At 40.4% G+C, this 18,461-nt stretch overlaps 1 protein-coding gene across 2 annotated transcripts in view; it reads left to right on the top strand.

The window, feature by feature from the left end:
- Positions 1 to 18,461, top strand: part of ARL15 (ADP ribosylation factor like GTPase 15) — a 528,587-nt gene that overhangs the window by 198,889 nt on the left and 311,237 nt on the right. For both annotated transcript variants that reach the window (XR_010318523.1, XM_010588142.3), the window contains exon 2: positions 4,825 to 4,969. Coding sequence is in view for 1 of the 2 variants with exons in the window: in XM_010588142.3 (XP_010586444.1) it covers positions 4,825 to 4,969 (145 nt within the window). In the remaining variant the exon portion in view is untranslated. The remainder of the gene's footprint in view (positions 1 to 4,824; positions 4,970 to 18,461) is intronic.

Raw genomic sequence — 18,461 nt, 5'->3', positions numbered from 1 at the left:
CTTTTGGTTAGCAGCCACAGCTCTTAACTACTACACCACCAGGGTTTCCGGATAGGAAAAAAGGCTGCAAAAAGTCAGATAATATCAGCCAGTCTTCATACGAATCTGGGATGTTATGTGTTGGCATCTAGAATGCTGTTTAATCTTTTTGGAGAAAGCATAATGAAACTAAAGTAAGGCCAAAGAAGAGCAACTAATAGGACAAAGGAGTAGGAGGGGTTCTATATGAAGGCAAATTAGAATAATTACGACTCCTTGGGCTTGAAAACACTAGAGGAAATATGGTTAGAGTTAATAAATCCATGAGGAGCATGGATTAGATGATCATAGCATTGTTAACCAGAAGTAGGCAGAGCCTCTTAAAAGCCAAGGAAAAGTGAATTTAGGACAAAAAGAAGCCTTATCCTACTAAGAAGATCCTGTAGATTGAATCCAATTTTTTTTTTTTTTTATGGAACTGGAATAACTTTTGGCAATGAAATGAAGTGAGCAAGTGAAGGGTTTCTTTCAGCTTGACACTATTTTTCTGAAGCCGAGGGGCCCCAAAGAGAGAGATCATAGATCAAGCTTCCATTAGCCTTGGCATTTTCTTTTTTTTTAGGTGAAATGTAAATGTCATCTATTCTTCATTCAACAGTTACTTATTGAGAATAGATTCTATGCCAGGTTCTCCACTAGGCACTGGAGATTCTGGGATGAAGGTGGACAGACATGGCTCTCACAGACTGGTGGTGAATAAGAAACTGTAATCCTCAGTGTGCTGAGTTCACCAAGGTGCTGTGAGAGCTGGACAAAAATTGCTAACCTGGTCTCAGCATCAAAGCAGCTGCCCTAAGGAAGGGTTCTTAAGCTGAGGCCTGAAGGCTGAAGAGGAATTAGCTAAGCCAAGAGTTGGGAGAAAAGGGAAGTGTATGCACAAATGCCTTGAGGTAAGGGAGAGTCAGCATGGCTAGAATGGGGGCAGAGAGGGAAAAAGTATGGAGAGTGATGGGAGATGAGGCTGGAGAGGTTGGCTGGAGCAGATTGTGGAGAGCCTTGTAGACCATAGTAAGGGTTTAGACCCAAGAGCAGTGGTAAGTCACTGAGGGGGTTTAAGCAGATATAAACAGATAACATCTTTAATAAGTGATTACCGTGCCTACAGTGTGGAGAATAGAGAAGGCAAGAGAAAATATGCTGGGGTCAGTTGGGAGAATGTTGATGTTTTCCAGGTGATGGTAGCTGAGGCTGGAGAGAAGGGACAAATTCTAGAACTATTTCAGAGGTCACATGGACCAAACTTATTGACTGACTAGTTATGAAAAGTGAGAGGGAGGAATTGTCAAGCTTAATTTATGAAAGCATGACAGCCAATTAATCCTGGGATTTTCTCTGAATGAGCAGAATCAGCTCAGGCTTTTTATAGGTCTCTTCTGTCATGATCTCTAGATGACCCAGAAGTTTCCCTCCTTCCTCCCTCCCTCCTTTTGCTCTTTCTTTCTTTTATGAAAGTTGGCATACAGTTGGACCCTAACAAATGGATGGAGCCCTGGTGGTGCAGTGGTTAAGCCTTTGGCTGCTAACCCAAAGGTTGGAAGTTCAAATCCACCAGCTGCGTCTTGGAGACCCTATGGGGCAGTTCTACTCTGTCCTGTAGGGCCACTATGAGTTGGAATCGACTTGATGGCAACGGGTCTTTTTTTTTTTTTTTTGGTTTGGTAAATGAATATTGAATAAGTAAAGATCAAAAAAAGGTGAGGTGGTAACAACAACAATTAAGTAATATCACCAAAGTTGGCAAAGACACCAAGGAAATAGGAAGGGAAAAGATGGACATTTAGAACATGTACAAAAGATTCTCAAAACTAATAAAAACTGCATGAATGATATCCCATATCTCGAATCTCCTTGTCTTTAACCCTCGCAGAGTAAACAGTCTTGTGCGGTGCATAGACTATACAACAGTTCATAGCACCCTAAGATGAGGTGACTCAAAACAATTTAATAACTACCTTCTAGGCAGTGATTCTCATTGATGATTTTTAAAAACTTTTTATTTCGAAATGATCTCAAAGATTTATAAGACTAGTATAAGAATTTTCCTATATACTCTTCACTTAGCTTCACCCAGTCACTAACATTTTGCCATGTTTGCTTCACCACTGTCCCCATATAGGGATAGAGATTTAAGAGTTGCATTCAAGTTGGTTACGGCTCATGACAGCCCCATGTGTATCTGAGTAGAACTGTGCTCCAAAGAGCTTTCAGTTGCTGATTTTTTTAAATTAGATCACCAGGCCTTTCCTGTAAAGTGCCTCTAGGTGAACTTGAACCTCCAACCTTTTCATTAACAGCCGAGTGCGTTAACCCATTGCGTCACCCAAGGACTACTTAGGTAAAGAAATGGAGATGGAGATTTAGAATTTTTCTGAACCAGTTAATTGCAGATATCGAGACCCTTCATTTCTAAATACTTAACTGTGTATTTTCTGATATTTACTTTTCTTATATAAACACAGTGTAATAATTAAATCCAGGAGGTTTAACATTATGCAATACTATTATCTAATATGATATTTTCTCCAGTCACTGAAGAAGGACATCACGTTTGGTAAAGTTAGAAGGTCAGCAAAAAAGAGGAAGACTCTCAACCAGATGAATTGACACAGTGGCTTCAACAATGGGCTCAAACATAGCAATGATTTTGAGAATGGCACAGGACCGGGCAGTGTTCCGTTCTGTTGCCATGGGGTCAGTATGAGTTGGAATCGAATCAACGGCACCTAACAACAACAACAATAATTTTGCCAAAATGTCATTTACAGCATTTTTCCCTCATGAGTCAGGATCCAATCTGGAAATGTTGCATTTCATTATTGTGCTTAATTAGTCTTTTTGAACTTGGAATGGGTCCTCATCTCCCTTTTGAATTTTAAGGCACTGATATTTTAGCGGAGAACAGACCAGTTGTTTGGCAGTCGTCTTCTCAGGTTGCTTTTGTCTGAAGTTTCCTCATGCTTAGATTCAAATGTCCATTTTTGGCAGGAAGGCTGCATAATGCTATTGTACACTTGTCAGCGCGTCCATCACAGCAGAAGGGTGGACTATGGAGTTCCTATGTGTCTCATACCTGGAGATGTTAACATTGATGACTTGATTAAGGTGGTTGGTGTCTGCCAGGTTTTACCACTTTAAAGTTACCGTTTTTCTCTTTATAATTAATAAGTTATTTAACTACTTGTTGTTAGATGCCATCCAGTCAATCCTGACTCATAGTGACCCTGTGTAAAACAGAACGTAATAGTGCCTGGTCCTGCACCATCATCCCAATCATTGCTGTGTTTGAGACCGTTGTTGCAGCCACGGTGTTATTTCCTCTTGTTGAAAATCTTCCTCTTTTTCACCAACCCTCTACTTTAACAAGCATGATGTCCTTCTCCAGGGACTAGTCCCTCCTCATAACACGTCCAAAGTACGTGAGATGAAATCTTGCCATCTCTGCTTCTAAGAAGCATTCTGGCTGTATGTCTTCCAAGACAGATCTGTTCGTTCTTCTGGCAGTCCCTGGTGTATTCAATATTCTTTGCCAACACCATAATTCAAATACATCAATTCTTCTTTGGTCTTCCTTATTTATTGTCCAGGTTTTGCATGCGTATGAGGCAATTGAAAATACCATGGCTTGGATCAGGTACACCTTAGTCCTCAAGGTGACATCTTTGCTTTTTAACACTATAAAGAGGTCTTTTGTAGCAGATTTACCCAATGCAATGCGTCTTTTGATTTCTTGACTGCTGCTTCCATGGGCATTGATTGTGGATCCAAGTAAAATGAAATCCTTGACAACTTCAATATATTCTCCACTTACCATGATGTTGCTTATTGGTCCAGTTGTGAGGATTTTTGTTTTCTTTATTGTAAGATGTACTCCATACTGAAGGCCGTAGTCTTTGATCTTCATCAGTAAGTGCTTCAAGTCCTCTTTACTTTCAGCAAGCAAGGTTGTGTCATCCGCATATCACAGGTTGTTAATGGTTAATGAGTCTTCCTCTAGTCCTGATGCTGAGTTCTTCTTCATATAGTCCAGCTTCTCAGATTGTTTGTTCAGCATACAGATTGAATAAGGATGGTGAAAGGATATAACCCTAATGCACACCTTTCCTGATTTTAAGCCATGCAGTATCCCCTCTTTCTGTTCAAACACCTGCCTCTTGGTCTATGTAAAGGTTCCACATGAGCATGATTAAGTGTTTTAGAATTCCCATTCTTCGCAACGTTATCCATAATTTGTTATGACTCACACAGTTGAATGCCTTTGCGTGGTCAATAAAACACAGGTAAAAGTCTTTCTGGTATTCTTTGTTTTCAGCTAAGATCCATTTGATATCAGCAATGATATCCTTCATTCCACGTCATCTTCTGAATCTGTCTTGAATTTCTGGCAATTTCCTGTCAATGTTCTACTGCAACGGTTTTAAAATGATCTTCAGCAAAATTTTCCTTGCGTGCGGTATTAATGATATTGTTCAATAATTTCCACATTTTGCTGGATCACCTTACTTTGGAATGAGTATGTATATTGATCTCTTCCATTCAGTTCGCCAGGTAGCTGTCTTTCAAATTTATTGGCCTAGACGAGTAAGTGCTTCCAGTTTTACATTTGTTTGTTGAAACATCTCAAGTGGTAATCTGCCGATTCCTGGAGACTTGTTTTTCGAAAAGTGTAGCTTGGACTTTCTGTGAATTTATTACTTATTAATATTTATTTATTTTAAATGTTACTAATTTTGTTTCCACAGTCTTCTCTAAAAGAGCTGTTTTTTTGTTTTCTCCTTCTCTTGGCAGTGTTTTAGAGCACTCTGCTGCAAGGGACCACCACCTGCACGACCCGAATATGACCTGGTTTGCATAGGACTCACGGGTTCTGGCAAGACCAGTTTGTTGTCAAAGCTGTGTAGCGAAAGCCCTGAGAACGTCGTGTCGACCACAGGTGGGTGTTGCGCCAGGGTTCTATCCCTTTGTCTTTCTCATCCCCAAGAAGTTCTAGTTTCTTATGCTATTTGTTTGATTTCTGCCTCTCGTTCCGTACGTTTCATTTCCCATCCATTCCTCCTTCCTGTTTTTGGATTCAGTCAGTTTATTTATTTTAATTTTAAATACCATATTTTGTTTGCAAAAAAGATTTAAAGAGGGCTGAAGAGCATTAAATTGCTGTACTCTGTATCCCCCTGGCTGGTTGTTTCAGTGATAACTGAATAAGTCAACCTCGGGAGAATATTAAAACAAACCAATCCTGTGTTACTGTGACTGAATGAATTTGTCTCAGGCCCAACAAGTGTCATCAGTTTATGAAATGTCACTCTAGCCTACTTTTGTTGATCATATACTCTCTAAACAGTATCAAAGATATCATCTGAATCTTCTCTCATTATTTTTACCCAGAGGGTAGTCTATGTAAGAGATCATTCATCAAGTTACCCTGTTGTTTCCTAAGCTGGCAAAGGAAAGTCAGCCTGAGGCAGTCGTTTTCAATCAGGTGCGATTTTGTCCCCCAGTGAACATCCAGAAATATCTGGAGACATTTTTGGTTGTCACAGCTAGAAGTAGGGGTCACTACCGGAATCTAATGGGTAGATGCCAGTGGTGCCACTTAAAGTTCTGCAATGCGCGAGGCAGCCCACACAACAAAGAATTATCTAGCCCAAAATGTCAGTAGCTGAGAAACGATAGCCTAGGGCTTTTGCTACTCCCAATGCTTCCTCTTTTTCTTCTAACAGTGAAGGAGAAAAGAAAGGTACAAATTAGAGAAAATAAATGTAGAACTGTTGTAGAAGATGAAGAACAGTGCTTTAATGGCAGGAAAGCTGATGAGGAAGGGGTGGGGTAAAATACTGCCTGGGAAAATTGGAAAGCTTTACAGAAGACAAAAATATCCAACGTCCACCAAGGGTGGGACCATGGTCTTCTGGATCTCAAAGGGGCGGGGGACGAGCCTCCTAGGTATCAGAGAGTCGGATCTTTGCCAGCTCGGTTCACGAGTATCTTAGGCTAGGTTCTCTAGAGAGCAAAACAGTGAAGCATAAATGTGTGTATCTCTCTCTGTCTTTGTGTGTGTGTGTGTGTGTGTGTTTGTATGTATGTAGAGTGAGAGAGAGAGAGATTTATCTCAAGGAAATGGCTTATGTGGTTGTAAAGGCTGTCAAGTCCCAAGTCTCTGGGTCAGGCCTCAGGCTGGAGGTGTCTCCTAACTCATGTAGCTGCAGGGGCTGACGAATCCAAGATTGACGGGTAAGGTGGCAGGCTGCTAGCTCACAGACTGTGGAGGCTGATGAATCCCAAGATCAGCAGGCAATTTGACAGGCCACTGGCTTAAGTCCCAAGAACTGGAGGTCAGATGATGACAAGCCAGATGTAGTATCAAAAGCAAGCAATTGAAGTTTGCCAGAACGTCCATATATATGTAGTGGATGCAGAACACACCCCTAGTAACTCCCCTTACAACTGATTGGCTGATCGCATAATGGAGGATAACTACATCATTGCATAACTGTCAAATTATATAACTACCAAACTGCATCATTACAAAACTGCCCATCTGCATCATTACATAACTGCTAAATGACTGAGAGTCATGGCCCAGCTAAGCTGACACACAGTCTTAACCATTACATGGAATGTGGGGCTGCCTTTAAGATGTGCCAGGGGAAAGGGGCTACCACCCAAAGCTAACTGGGCAGGGCTGCCACGCCAAAGGGACAAAATAACGGGTCCTGCTGGGGCCATGGGAATGGGGTCGCCACTCAGGTGGACTAGGGGGAATAGGGCTGCCCAAATCTGAGGGAGCTGAGTTGCCATCCCAGTGGGCCTGGAAGGTGGAACTGAAGTCCAGGGCCGAGAGGCCTCCACACAGAGAGCATGGCTAACACCCAGAGTCTGAGGGCAGGGCCATTGCCTAACTGGTCTCAGGGAACAAAGGATTATTTTCAAGTATTAAGAAATAATGTGATTTGTTCTGCTGGGTTTTGGACTTGCTGGGTACCTGTTGTCCCTTCTTTCCTCCAATTTCTCCCATTTGTAATGGAGATGTCTACCTGTGCCTGTTCTACCATTGTACTTTAGAAGCAGATAACTTGTATTCTAGATTTCTCAGGTTCACAGATGAAGAGGAATCTTGCTTCAGGATGGAATATGCCTGAAGTCTCACCCATATTTGATTTAGATGCTTCAGAAAATGAGATTTTGGACTTGGAGTCGATTTAAGACATTTGGGATGATATGATGGGGTGAATGGGTTTTACACATGACAAGGACATGAATTTTGGGGGGCCAAAATGTGGTGGAATGTTATGAATTGAATTGTGTCCTCGAACAATATGTGTTGTAAATTCTACCCTCAGCCTCTGGTTATATCCCATTTGTGAATGAGTTGTGTTAATGAGGCAGGAGTAGGTTATGTTAATAAGGATTAGGTTATGTTTGTTATGTTAGTGAGGAAAGATTAGGTTGTATCTTTAGTTGATTTCTGTTGAGATATAAAAGAGATTAAATAAGCAAGCAAGAAATCAGAGATGGGAAAAGAGAGATGCCAAGCCACATGAAGATTGCCCAGGAGCAGAAGCTCAAAGAGACCAGGACCTTTCTCCTGCGCCAACAGAGAAAGAAAGCCTTCTCATAGATCTGACATCCTGAATTTGGACATCTGGTCTCCTAAACTGTGAGAGAATAAATTTCTGTTTCTTAAAACCATCTATTTGTGGTATTTGTTATAGCAGCATTAGATAACTAAGACAATGTCTTATGCTGGGCTCTCTAGAGAAGCAAAACCAGTGAAGGATATATATAGAGAGAGAGGGATTTATCTGAAAGAAATGACTCACATGGTTGGAGAGGCTGCAAGTCCCAAGTCCATGCGTCAAGTGTCAGGCCAAAGACTTCTCCTGATTCCTGTAGCTGTAGGGTCTGAAGAATCCAAGATTGGCAGGTGAGATGGCAGGCTGTTGGCTCATCGGCCGTGGAAGCTGATGAATCCAGCGTTGGTAGGTAAGACAACAGGCTGCTGGCTCAAATCCCAAGAACCAGAGATCAGATGATGCTGAGCTAGATGATGGATCCAGAGCAAGCAAGCAAGCTTTGACAGAATGTCCATATGTTTTTGGATGTAGGCCATGCCACCTAGGAAACTCCCCTTACAATGGATTGGCTGATCACATGAGATCACATCATGGAGTATGACTACATCATTACATAACTGCCACATAACTGAGAATCATGGCATAGCCAACTTGACACACAACCTTAATCATCACAGTCTGCTGATTTTCAGCTGGAACCTGTACACAGCTCCTTAAACTGTACACAAGCTCTAAATAAAGACAATTACAGAGGCATACTTATGCCTAACATGATACAACTAACATGCATACAACCAAAAATGCACTAGCCCTGTTTACATCTTATATTTTATGAGTAAAGAAAACAAAAATATGTGATGCACACATACAAGGGAGAAATTCTCATAACATTTACAGTTCTTGTTTCTGCAACTGTTCACGTGGTAGTAACTGGTACTTAGAACTACCTTCTTCCACCATCCATTCTGAATTTCCTTCATCCTCAGCAAGCATCTCAGCTGGACGTGGTTTGTTTTCTGGCAGGGTGAACCAAACCTCCACTTTTGAAGATCCTGGGCCATTAGTAGTCATATCTGAATTGGGTTGCTATAGTTTTCTATTGATTTTAATCACAGGGCATGGTAGTAATAGTAGACATCCAGAGGGATCTCCTGTATTCCAAACATACTCTTTTTTACCTCCATTTGAAATGTCAATCTGATTTCCCCTTGGTAGTCAGGGTCAGTCACACCAGCCAATATGCTAACTCCCTTATTTGCCTGTTGATCCAGAGGCATGAGAAGCCCAAGTGGCTGGGTGGCTGTCATGGATTGAATCAAGTCCCCACAAAAATGTGTGTATCAATCTGGTTAGGCCATGATTCCCAGTATTTTGTGGCAGTACTCCATTTTGTGATTATAATTTTATGTTAAAAGGATTAGAGTGAGATTGTAACACCCTTACCAGATCACATCCCTGGTCCAATGTAAAGGGAGTTTCCCTGGGGTGTGGCCTGCACCACCTTTTAGCTCTCAAGAGATAAAAGGAAGGGGAAGCAAACAGAGAGCTGGGGACCTCCTACCACCAAGAAAACAGCACGGGAGCAGAGCACATCCTTTGGGCACGGGGTCCCTGTGCCTCAGAAGCTCCTCAACCAGGAGAAGTTTGAGGACAAGGAATCTTCCTCCATAGCTGACAAAGAAAGAAAGCCATCCCCTGAAGCAGACACCCTGAATTTGGACTTTTAACCTACTAGACTGTGAGAGAATAAATTTCTTTTTGTTAAAGCCATCTACTTGTGGCGTTTCTGTTATAGCAGCACTGGATGACTAAGACAGTGGCATTCTTAACTGCCAGTTTAATGGAATCAGTGATGTGTCTCCAGGTGGGAACATTTCTCCAGTTGAAACTAAGACCTCTAGAGCTGCAGAGCATAGAGTTGCAGGGACAGTAAGCAAAAATTTTGCCAGGAGGCCTCTAGTGGTAATGGTGAGCAGTTTCACTCCTATCTCCATTCCTTGATTCCTGGAGCTGTGAATCCGGCTATGGGAGAAACAGCACCATATAATGGACACTGGTTTAGAGCATTTATAGTCTCCTGAAGAATATTGCCCCAACCTTATATGGTATTGCGACCTAGCTGGTGCCATAATTGTGCCTTTAGAAGGCCATTCCCTTGTTCTATCAAGCCAGCTGCTTCAGGGTGATGGGGGACATGGTAAGACCATTGAATTCCATGAGAATGGGCCTATTGCCATACTTCATTTGCTGTGATGTGAGTCCCTTGATGCGAATTCATGCTGTGTGAGATACCATGATGGTAGATAAGGCATTATGTGAGTCAATGGTTGGTAGTTTTGGCAGAGGCATTGTATACAGGAAAGGCATATCCATATCCAGAGTAAGAACCTATCCCAATAGGAATGAAAGGCTACCCCTTCTATGATGGAAGTGGTCCAATATAATCAACCTGCCACCAGGTTGCTCGCTGATCACCTCAAGAATTAGTACTGTATTGAGGACTCATTATTGGTCTCTGCTGCTAGCAGATTGGGCATTCAGCATGGCTGTAGCTAAGTTTGCATTGGTGAGTGGAAGTCCATGTTGTTGAGCCCATGCATAACCTCCATCCCTGCCACAATGGCAACTTTGTTCACGAGCCCATTGGGCAATGACAGGAGTGGCTAGGGAAAGAGGATGATTGGTTTCCACAGAATGCATCATCCTATCCACTAGATGGTTAAAATCCTCTTCTGCTGAGGTCACCCTTTGGTGAGCATTCATGTGAGACACAAATATCTTCAGTTCTTTGGCCCATTCAGAGAGATCTATCCACAGACCTTTTCCCCATACTTCTTGTCACCAACTTCCCAATCATGTTCCTACCAGGTCCCTGATCATTCAGCCAAACCATTGGTGACAGCCCATAAATCAGTACACAGTTGCACATCTGGCCATTTCTCCTTCCGAGCAGCAGTGAACAGTGAACAGCCAGTTGCACTGCTTGAAGTTCTGCACATTGAGAGAGGACTTTCAATATCCCTCAAGGAGGTCCCAGAAGGGGGTACAATGCTGTTGCTATCCACTTTTGACTGGTGCCTGCATATCACATGAAACCATCTGTAAACCAGGCATGAGTTTTCTCTTCTTCAATCAACTGATCATAAGGAACTCTCCATGAGACCATAGGCACAGACTGGGAGAAGACAGGTAATGTGACAGGAGTGGAGACCATGAGCATTTGGGCCATTTTATGCAACTTACTTCTGTCTTCAGGACCTGCTCAAGCCTGACCTAGTATTTACCATTTCCATTTAATGATGGAGTACTGCTGTGCATGTCCAACTTGATAACTCTATGAGTCAGACAACATCCAGTTCATGATGGGTAGCTCAGGCTGTATAGTGATTGGTGGCCCATGGTTAAATGTTCAGTCTCTACTAAGGCCCAGTAACAAGCCAAAAGCTGTTTCTCGAAAGTAGAGTCATTATGTGCAGAGAATGGCAGAGCTTTACTCTAAAACTGTAAGAATCTATGCTGTGATTCACCAGTAGGGGACTGCCAAAGACTTCAGACAGCATCTCTATCTGGCACTGACCCTTCAAGCACCATTGAATCAGCCAGATTATATGGCCCTAGTGACAAAGCAGCTTATACAGCAGCCTGAGCCTGTTGCAGAGCCTTCTTTTGGTCTGGGTCCCACTCAAAACTAGCAGTTTTGAGTTACTTGATAAATAGGCCAGAGTAGCACACCTAAATGAGATGTATGTTGCCTTCAAAATCTTAAGAGACTCACTAGCATTGCGCCTCCTTTTGTTTATTGGAGGGGCCACATGTAACAACTCATGCTTCACTTCAGAAGAAATATCTTGACATGCCCTGCACCACTGGACTCTTAGAAATTTCACTGAGGCAGAAGGTACCCAAGTGTTTGTGGGATTAATTTCCCACCCTCTAGCACACAAATGTTTTACCGATAAATCCAGAGCCATTGACACTTCTTCCTTCCTACACCCAATCAGCATAATGTCATCAATGTAATGGACCACAGTAACATCACATGGAAGGGGGTGGTAATCAAGGTTCCTGAAGGGTAAATTGTGATATAGGGCTGGAGAGTTGCCATTCTTCTGAGATAGGACAGTGTAGGTGTATTGATGGCCTTGCTAGCTGAAGGCAGACTGCTCTGGTGGTCCTTTGAAACAGGTGTGGAGAAAAAAAGGCATTAGCCAGATCCGTTGGCACATGCCACATACCAGGGGATATATAAGTTTTTTCAAGCAATAAAGCCACATTTGTAACAATATCTGCAATTACAGTCACCACCTGGTTAAGTTTTTGATAATCAACTCTCATTCTGCAAGATCCATCTGTTTTTTCCACAGGCCAAATAGGTGAATTAAATTGAATTGTGATGGGAGTAAAAAATATCCAGCCCCAAACAAAGTTCACCACTTGTCTGTCAGCTTGTCATACTGTGGTGGCTTTTGTGTTACTGTCATATGATAGCAATGCCACTGGTATTTCAAATACCAGCATGGTCACCTGGGGTGGACAGGTTTCAGTGGAGCTTCTAGGCTAAGACAAACCAGGAAGAAGGACCTAATGGTCTACTTTTAAAAAAAATTGGCCAACGAAAACCTTATGAATAGCAGCAGAACATTGTCTAATATGGTGCCAGAAGATGAGCCTGTCAGGTTGGAAGTTACTTAAAATATGACTGGGGAAGAGCTGCCTCCTCAGAGTAAAGTCAACCATGATGATTTGGATGGAGCCAAACTTTCAGGACCTTCAACTGCCTGTGTGGCATGATTCAAAATGAGAAGAAATAGCCGCAAACATCTGTTAATAATCAGAATGTGGATTGTACAAAATATGAATCTAGAAGAATTGGAAGTCTTCAAAAATGAAATGGATTGCATGAAGAATGATATCCAAGGCATTAGTGAGCTAATATGTACTGGTATTGGTCATTTTAGATTGGGCAATCAAATCATATGGTCCACTGTGCTAGGAATGACAGCCTGAAGGCGAATGGTATCACATTCATCATCCAAAAGAGTATTTCAAGATCCATCCTGAAGTACAGTGATAGCATAAAATCCTGTGTCTTCAAGGAAGACAACTTAATATGACTGTCAAATTTACATACTAACCACTTATGCCAAACATGAAAAAATATTAAACAATGCGGGAAGCATCAAGGGAAGATGGAAGGAATACACAGAGTCACAGTACCAAAAAGAATTGATCGATGTTGAACCATTTCAGGAGGTAACATATGATCAAGAGCCTATGGTCCTGAAGGAGGAATTCCAAACCGCACTGAAGGCATTGGCAAGAAAAAGCCCCAGGACTCGACAGAATACCATTTGAGGTGTTACAACGAACAGATGCAAAAATGGGAGTGCCCACTAGTCTATGCCAAAAAATTTGGAAGACAGCTACCTGGCCAACAGACTGTAAGAAATCTATATTTTTGCCCATTCCAAAGAAAGATGATCCAACAGAAGGTGGAAATTGTGAAAGAATATCATTAATATCTCACACAAGTAAAATTTTGCTGAAGATAATTCAAAAATGGTTGAAATAGTTCATCAACAGGGAACTGTCAGAGATTTAAGCTGGATTCAGAAGAGGATATTGAAGGAGAGATATCATTGCTGATGTCAGATGGATCTTGGCTGCAAACAGAGAATACCAGAAAGGTGTTTACCTGTGTTTTATTGACTATGCAAAGGCATTCGACTCTGTGAATCATAGCAATTTCTGGATAACATTGCAAAGAATGGGAATTCTAGAACACTTAATCCTGCTCATGCAGAATTTGTACATAGACCAAGAGACATTTGTTCAAACAGAACAATGGGATAGTGAATGAATTAAAATTAGAAAAAGTGTGTGTTACGGATGTATCCTCTCCCATACGTATTCAATCTGAATACTTAGCAATCAGTCCGAGAAGCCAGACTATATGAAGAAGAACGCGGCATCAGGATTTCAGGAAGACTTATTAACAACCTGTGATACGCAGATGACATAATCTTGTTGCTAAAAGTGAAGAGGACTTGAAGCACTTACTGATGAAGATCAAAGACCATGGCCTTCAATGTGTATTACACCTCAACATAAAGACAACAAAGATCTTCACAACTGTACTAATAAGCAATGTCGTGGTAAATGGAGAAAATATTGAAGCTTTCAAAGATTTCACTTTACTTGGATCCACAATCAACACCCCTGCATGCAGAAGCCAAGAAATCAAATGATGTATTGCAGTGGATAAATTGCTCCAAAGGACCTTTTTATAATGCTAAAAAGCAAAGAGGAAGGAGTAGTTCTCAGCACCTCCTTTAAGACAAGCATTATCTTGATAACAAATGTAAACAAGGACATTACAATAAAACTATATACCAATATATCTCATGAATATACATGTAAGAATTCTAGACAAAAATCGAGCAAATTAAACCTATTAGTGTGTTAATAGGGTAATAGATCATGAACAAATAAACTTCATGCCAGGAATGTAGAGTTGATGCAATGAGTTGAATAGTGCCCTCCCTCCAGCCACCTACCCTCAATATGTCTACCTGGAACCTGAAAATGTGATCTTATTTGGAAATAGGGTCCTTGCAAATATAATTAGTTAAGAATTTCGAGATGATATCATCTGGATTTAGGATGGGCCCTATATCCGATGACTGGTATCCTTATAAAAGAGATGACACAAAGGGACATTCAGAAAGGAATACCATGTGAAGACAGAGGCAGAAATTAAAGTTATGCTGTCATAAACTAAGGAACACCTGGGGCCACCAAAGGCTAGAAGAGGCAAAGAAGGATTCTTCTCTAGAGCCTCAGAGATAGCATGATGACTCTGCTGACATGTTGATTTTGGACTTCTAGCCTCCAGAGCTGTGAAAAAATAAATTTGTGTTGTTTAAGCCCACTTGACTGTGTGGATCATAACAAATTATGAATAGCATTGCAAAGAATAGAAATTCTAGAACATGTAATTGTGCTCATGAGAAACCTGTACATAAACAAAGAGGCAGTCATTTGAACAATATACAGGGATACTGTGTGGTTTAAAATCAGGAATGGTGCGTGGCAGGGTTGTACCTTTTCACCATACTTATTCAGTCTGTATGCGGAGCAAATAATCTGAAAAGCTGGACTATATGAAAAAGAATGTGGCATCAGGATTGGTGGAAGATTCATTAACGCACTGTGATATGCAGATGACACTACCTTGCTTACTAAAAGTGAGAAGGTCTTGAAGCACTTAGTAATGAAGATCAAAGACTACCGCCTTCAGTATGAATTGCAACTAAACATAAAGAAAACAGAAATCCTCACAACTGAACCAATAAGCAACATCATGATAAATGGAGACTATATTGAAGTTGTCAAGGATTTCATATTATTTGGATCCTCAATCAATGCCAATGGAAGCAGCAGTCAAGAAAAACAATGAATTGCATTGGGCAAATCTGCTGCAAAAGACTAAAGTGTTGAAAAGCAAAGATGTCACTTTGAGGACTAAGATGTGCCTGACCCAAGCCATGGTGTCTTCAGTCACCTCATATGCATGCAAAAGCTGGGCAGTGAATAAGGACGATAGAAGAATTGATGCCTTTGAATTATGGTGTTGGAGAAGAGTATTGAATATACCATGGACTGCCAGAAGACAGACAAAAAAAAAAACTGTCTTGGGAGGAGTACAGCCAAAATGCTCCTTGGAAGCGAGGATGGCAAGATGTCGTCCCTCGTACTTTGGACATATTATCAGGTGGGACCAGTTCCTGGAGGAGGACATCATGCTTAGTAGAGAGTCAGTGAAAAAGAGGAAGACCCTCAATGAGATGGATTGACGCAGTGGCTGCAACAGTGGGCTCAAACGTAGCAATGATTTTGAGAATGGCACAAGACTGGGTAGTGTTTTGTTCTGTTTTACATAGGGTCACTATGAGTTGGAACCGATTCGACAACACCTAACAACAACAAGGCCAATTTGTATGCCCTGTTATGGTTTCACATTAAAATATCCATCAATATAATTCACAATATTAACTAAAAAAAAAAAACCCAAAACATATGAGTATCTCAACAGATAAGAATTCTCAACAAAGTAGGAATAGAAGAGAATTTCCTCCACTAAAATACATTTATGAAAACCCTACAGCTAACATCACTCTTGATGGTAAGACTGAATTCTTTGCCTTTCAGATCAGGAATTAGACATGGACATCCATTCTCACCACTTCTATTCAGCATTGTAGTAGAGATCATAGCCAGTGCAGTCAGGCAAGAAAGTGAAAGAAAAGAATTCCAGATTGATAAAGAATAAATATGACTGCCTTTATTCACAGATGACACTATCCCTTATATAGAAAATCTGATGGAATCTGGACCTTTATGGCAATAAATTAGAGATAACTGATGTGAATTTCAGCTGATAATTTTGGAGATCTAAAAACTGGCTTTGGCCAATAGTTTGGATACTGTTGTTCCTAAGAATAGAGTAAGGTAAGGTATAGTGGACAACTGTGAACCAAGTCTTGAATTCATTCAGGTAGATAAGCGAACACTCAAAGTTTGTAGATGGGAGTGTAGAGGGCCATAAATAAACAGATGTCATAGATTTCTGGTGGGAGGTTATTAAGAGGTCGCCATGAAGTAGTGGTCTAATAGCATTCTAAGGAAGCAAAGCTTGTGTTAGGAGGGAGTCATAAGTGAAGGGAAAGCTCTATTTGCTAATGTTAGGAGGAAGAAAATTTAGGGGTAAAGAGAAGACTGTTTTTAACAAAGCTTAGGCTCCGTATGAGTCAACGAAAAGGCTCAGTAATAATAATATTATTCTGAGTTAGGTAAAAGAGGCATGAAGTAAGAATGTAGGAAAGAAGACAAAGGTGACTATTGGTTGAGTTTGTGTGGTTATTGTAGCTAATAAAGAGAACAAGAGCTCAGAGAATCAACTCAGTGATGGTAGAGGAGGCGTGGAGGATAGGAAACAGAGGGTAGCCAAGTAGGCTGATATTAGTTATCATTGACCCTCAAAAACACTTAAAAACCCAGAAAAAAAATTGAGTGCCAGAGTTTGTACTGAGCATTGCTAGCATCTTCAAACTTAGCACCCCGGTACAGAGTTCTTTCTGTTCATAGCAAGTACGTGTGTGCACGCATGAATGTGTACTTGAGGAAGAGCCAAGGAGATGGGAGGAAGATACTAAAATAAGTGAGATAAAGCCCAATAGCAAGAAATAGTAACTAAAAGAAGAAATGAAGGATGTGCATTTATGTTTAGATATCCTAGATAGCTCCAGAAAAAATGAATACTTGGCTGTGATTGATCATTCATTGTGGAAGGCAAGAAAATAGCTGGAGAAGGAGGTCTGAGAATAATATACACAGGAAAAGATCAGGGGACTTGTAATAATTATATAAAATTTTGGAATTACTGAAGAGTTAAATTAACAAGATAAATATAAAAAGAAAACAATTCTTTTGAGATAGTTACATCAGATATTACAAGTGAGAGTTTAAGGCTATGCCACTTAAAAGAATTCAGTCACATTTACAAATAGCATCAAGAATTTAATAGATAAATTAAGCTAAGTCCACAAAGAGATAATATATTTTTTAAATGTCAAACAAATAAATGGAAATGACTCTATTAGAGGATAAAAAGAAAATGTTAATTTTTTACTTACTAGGTTTATCAAAAATTTGTTTCTTTAAAAATCCACTACTGGTATGATTGTAGTAGAATTGCTATGCTTATAGTGACATTGTAATTGGTAGGTTCATTTTCTTGAACAGAAATTAATCATATAAATATTTTTGTGGTCAAAATCACCAAAATATTCACACCCCTTAACTTGGCAATCGTGCCACTGGGAATTATTTTCAGCAAGCAATTCAAAAGGAACTATATGCACAAAGAGATTCATTGCAACATTTTTTGTAATCACTGAAACTTTAAAGCAATTTGAACTTCCTTCAACAAGAGAGTTTGTTAATTAAATTATATTACTTCAATTGAAATGGTTATGGATTGGAAAATAAGCACACTCTTGAGCAGAACAGTAAAGAATGAAAGTAATATTTACCTTTAAAAGTAACCCATGCAATACTATGCATTTGAATAAAAACTGGAAAAGAACATGTGAAAAATCAAAATGTGCTTTTTTTGGTGGCAGAAATATGGGTGAATTTTTTTTTTTTTTAATTCTCTATAATGTTTTGACAGTAAAAGGCCAATTAAAGATTTAAAAATTATCTCAGGGCAGTAGTTTCAGGGGTTCATCCACCCTTCATGGCTCCAGGAAGTCTGGAGTCCGTGAGAATTTGAAATCATGTTCTACATTTTCCCCCTTTGGATCAGGATTCTTCTATGAAATCATTGATCAAAATGTTCAGTGATGGTAGCTGGGTACCATCCAGTTCTTCTGGTCTTAGGACAAAAGAGGCAGTTGATCATGGAGGCAATTAACCACGCATTCCAGATCCTCCTCCTATTCCTGACTGTTCTCCTCCCTCTGTCGCTCCAGGTGAGTAAAGTTCAATTGTTGTGCCTTGGATGGCTGCTTGCAAGCTTTTAAGAGCCCAGACACTGTGCAACAAATATCCTCTGAAGTCGTCTTAAAACAGTAGTTTAACTAGTAAAAAATGTCTACTTTGAGTGTTATTTTCTTTTAAGAGCTATCTATATGTGATCACATTGACAACAGCAAATTGAAAGATGAGATAGGAACCTTAGGGGAGAGTGATTTTATATGAATGAAGGAGGAACAACTCAGAAAAAGAGGGTGAGAATGATGGCCCAACTAGAAGAGTGTAATCAATGTCACAAATTATATGTGGAGA

Source organism: Loxodonta africana, chromosome 2, assembly GCF_030014295.1.
Source record: "Loxodonta africana isolate mLoxAfr1 chromosome 2, mLoxAfr1.hap2, whole genome shotgun sequence".
Classification (NCBI taxonomy): Eukaryota; Metazoa; Chordata; class Mammalia; order Proboscidea; family Elephantidae; genus Loxodonta; species Loxodonta africana.
This window is presented reverse-complemented; position numbering and strand designations above follow the sequence as displayed.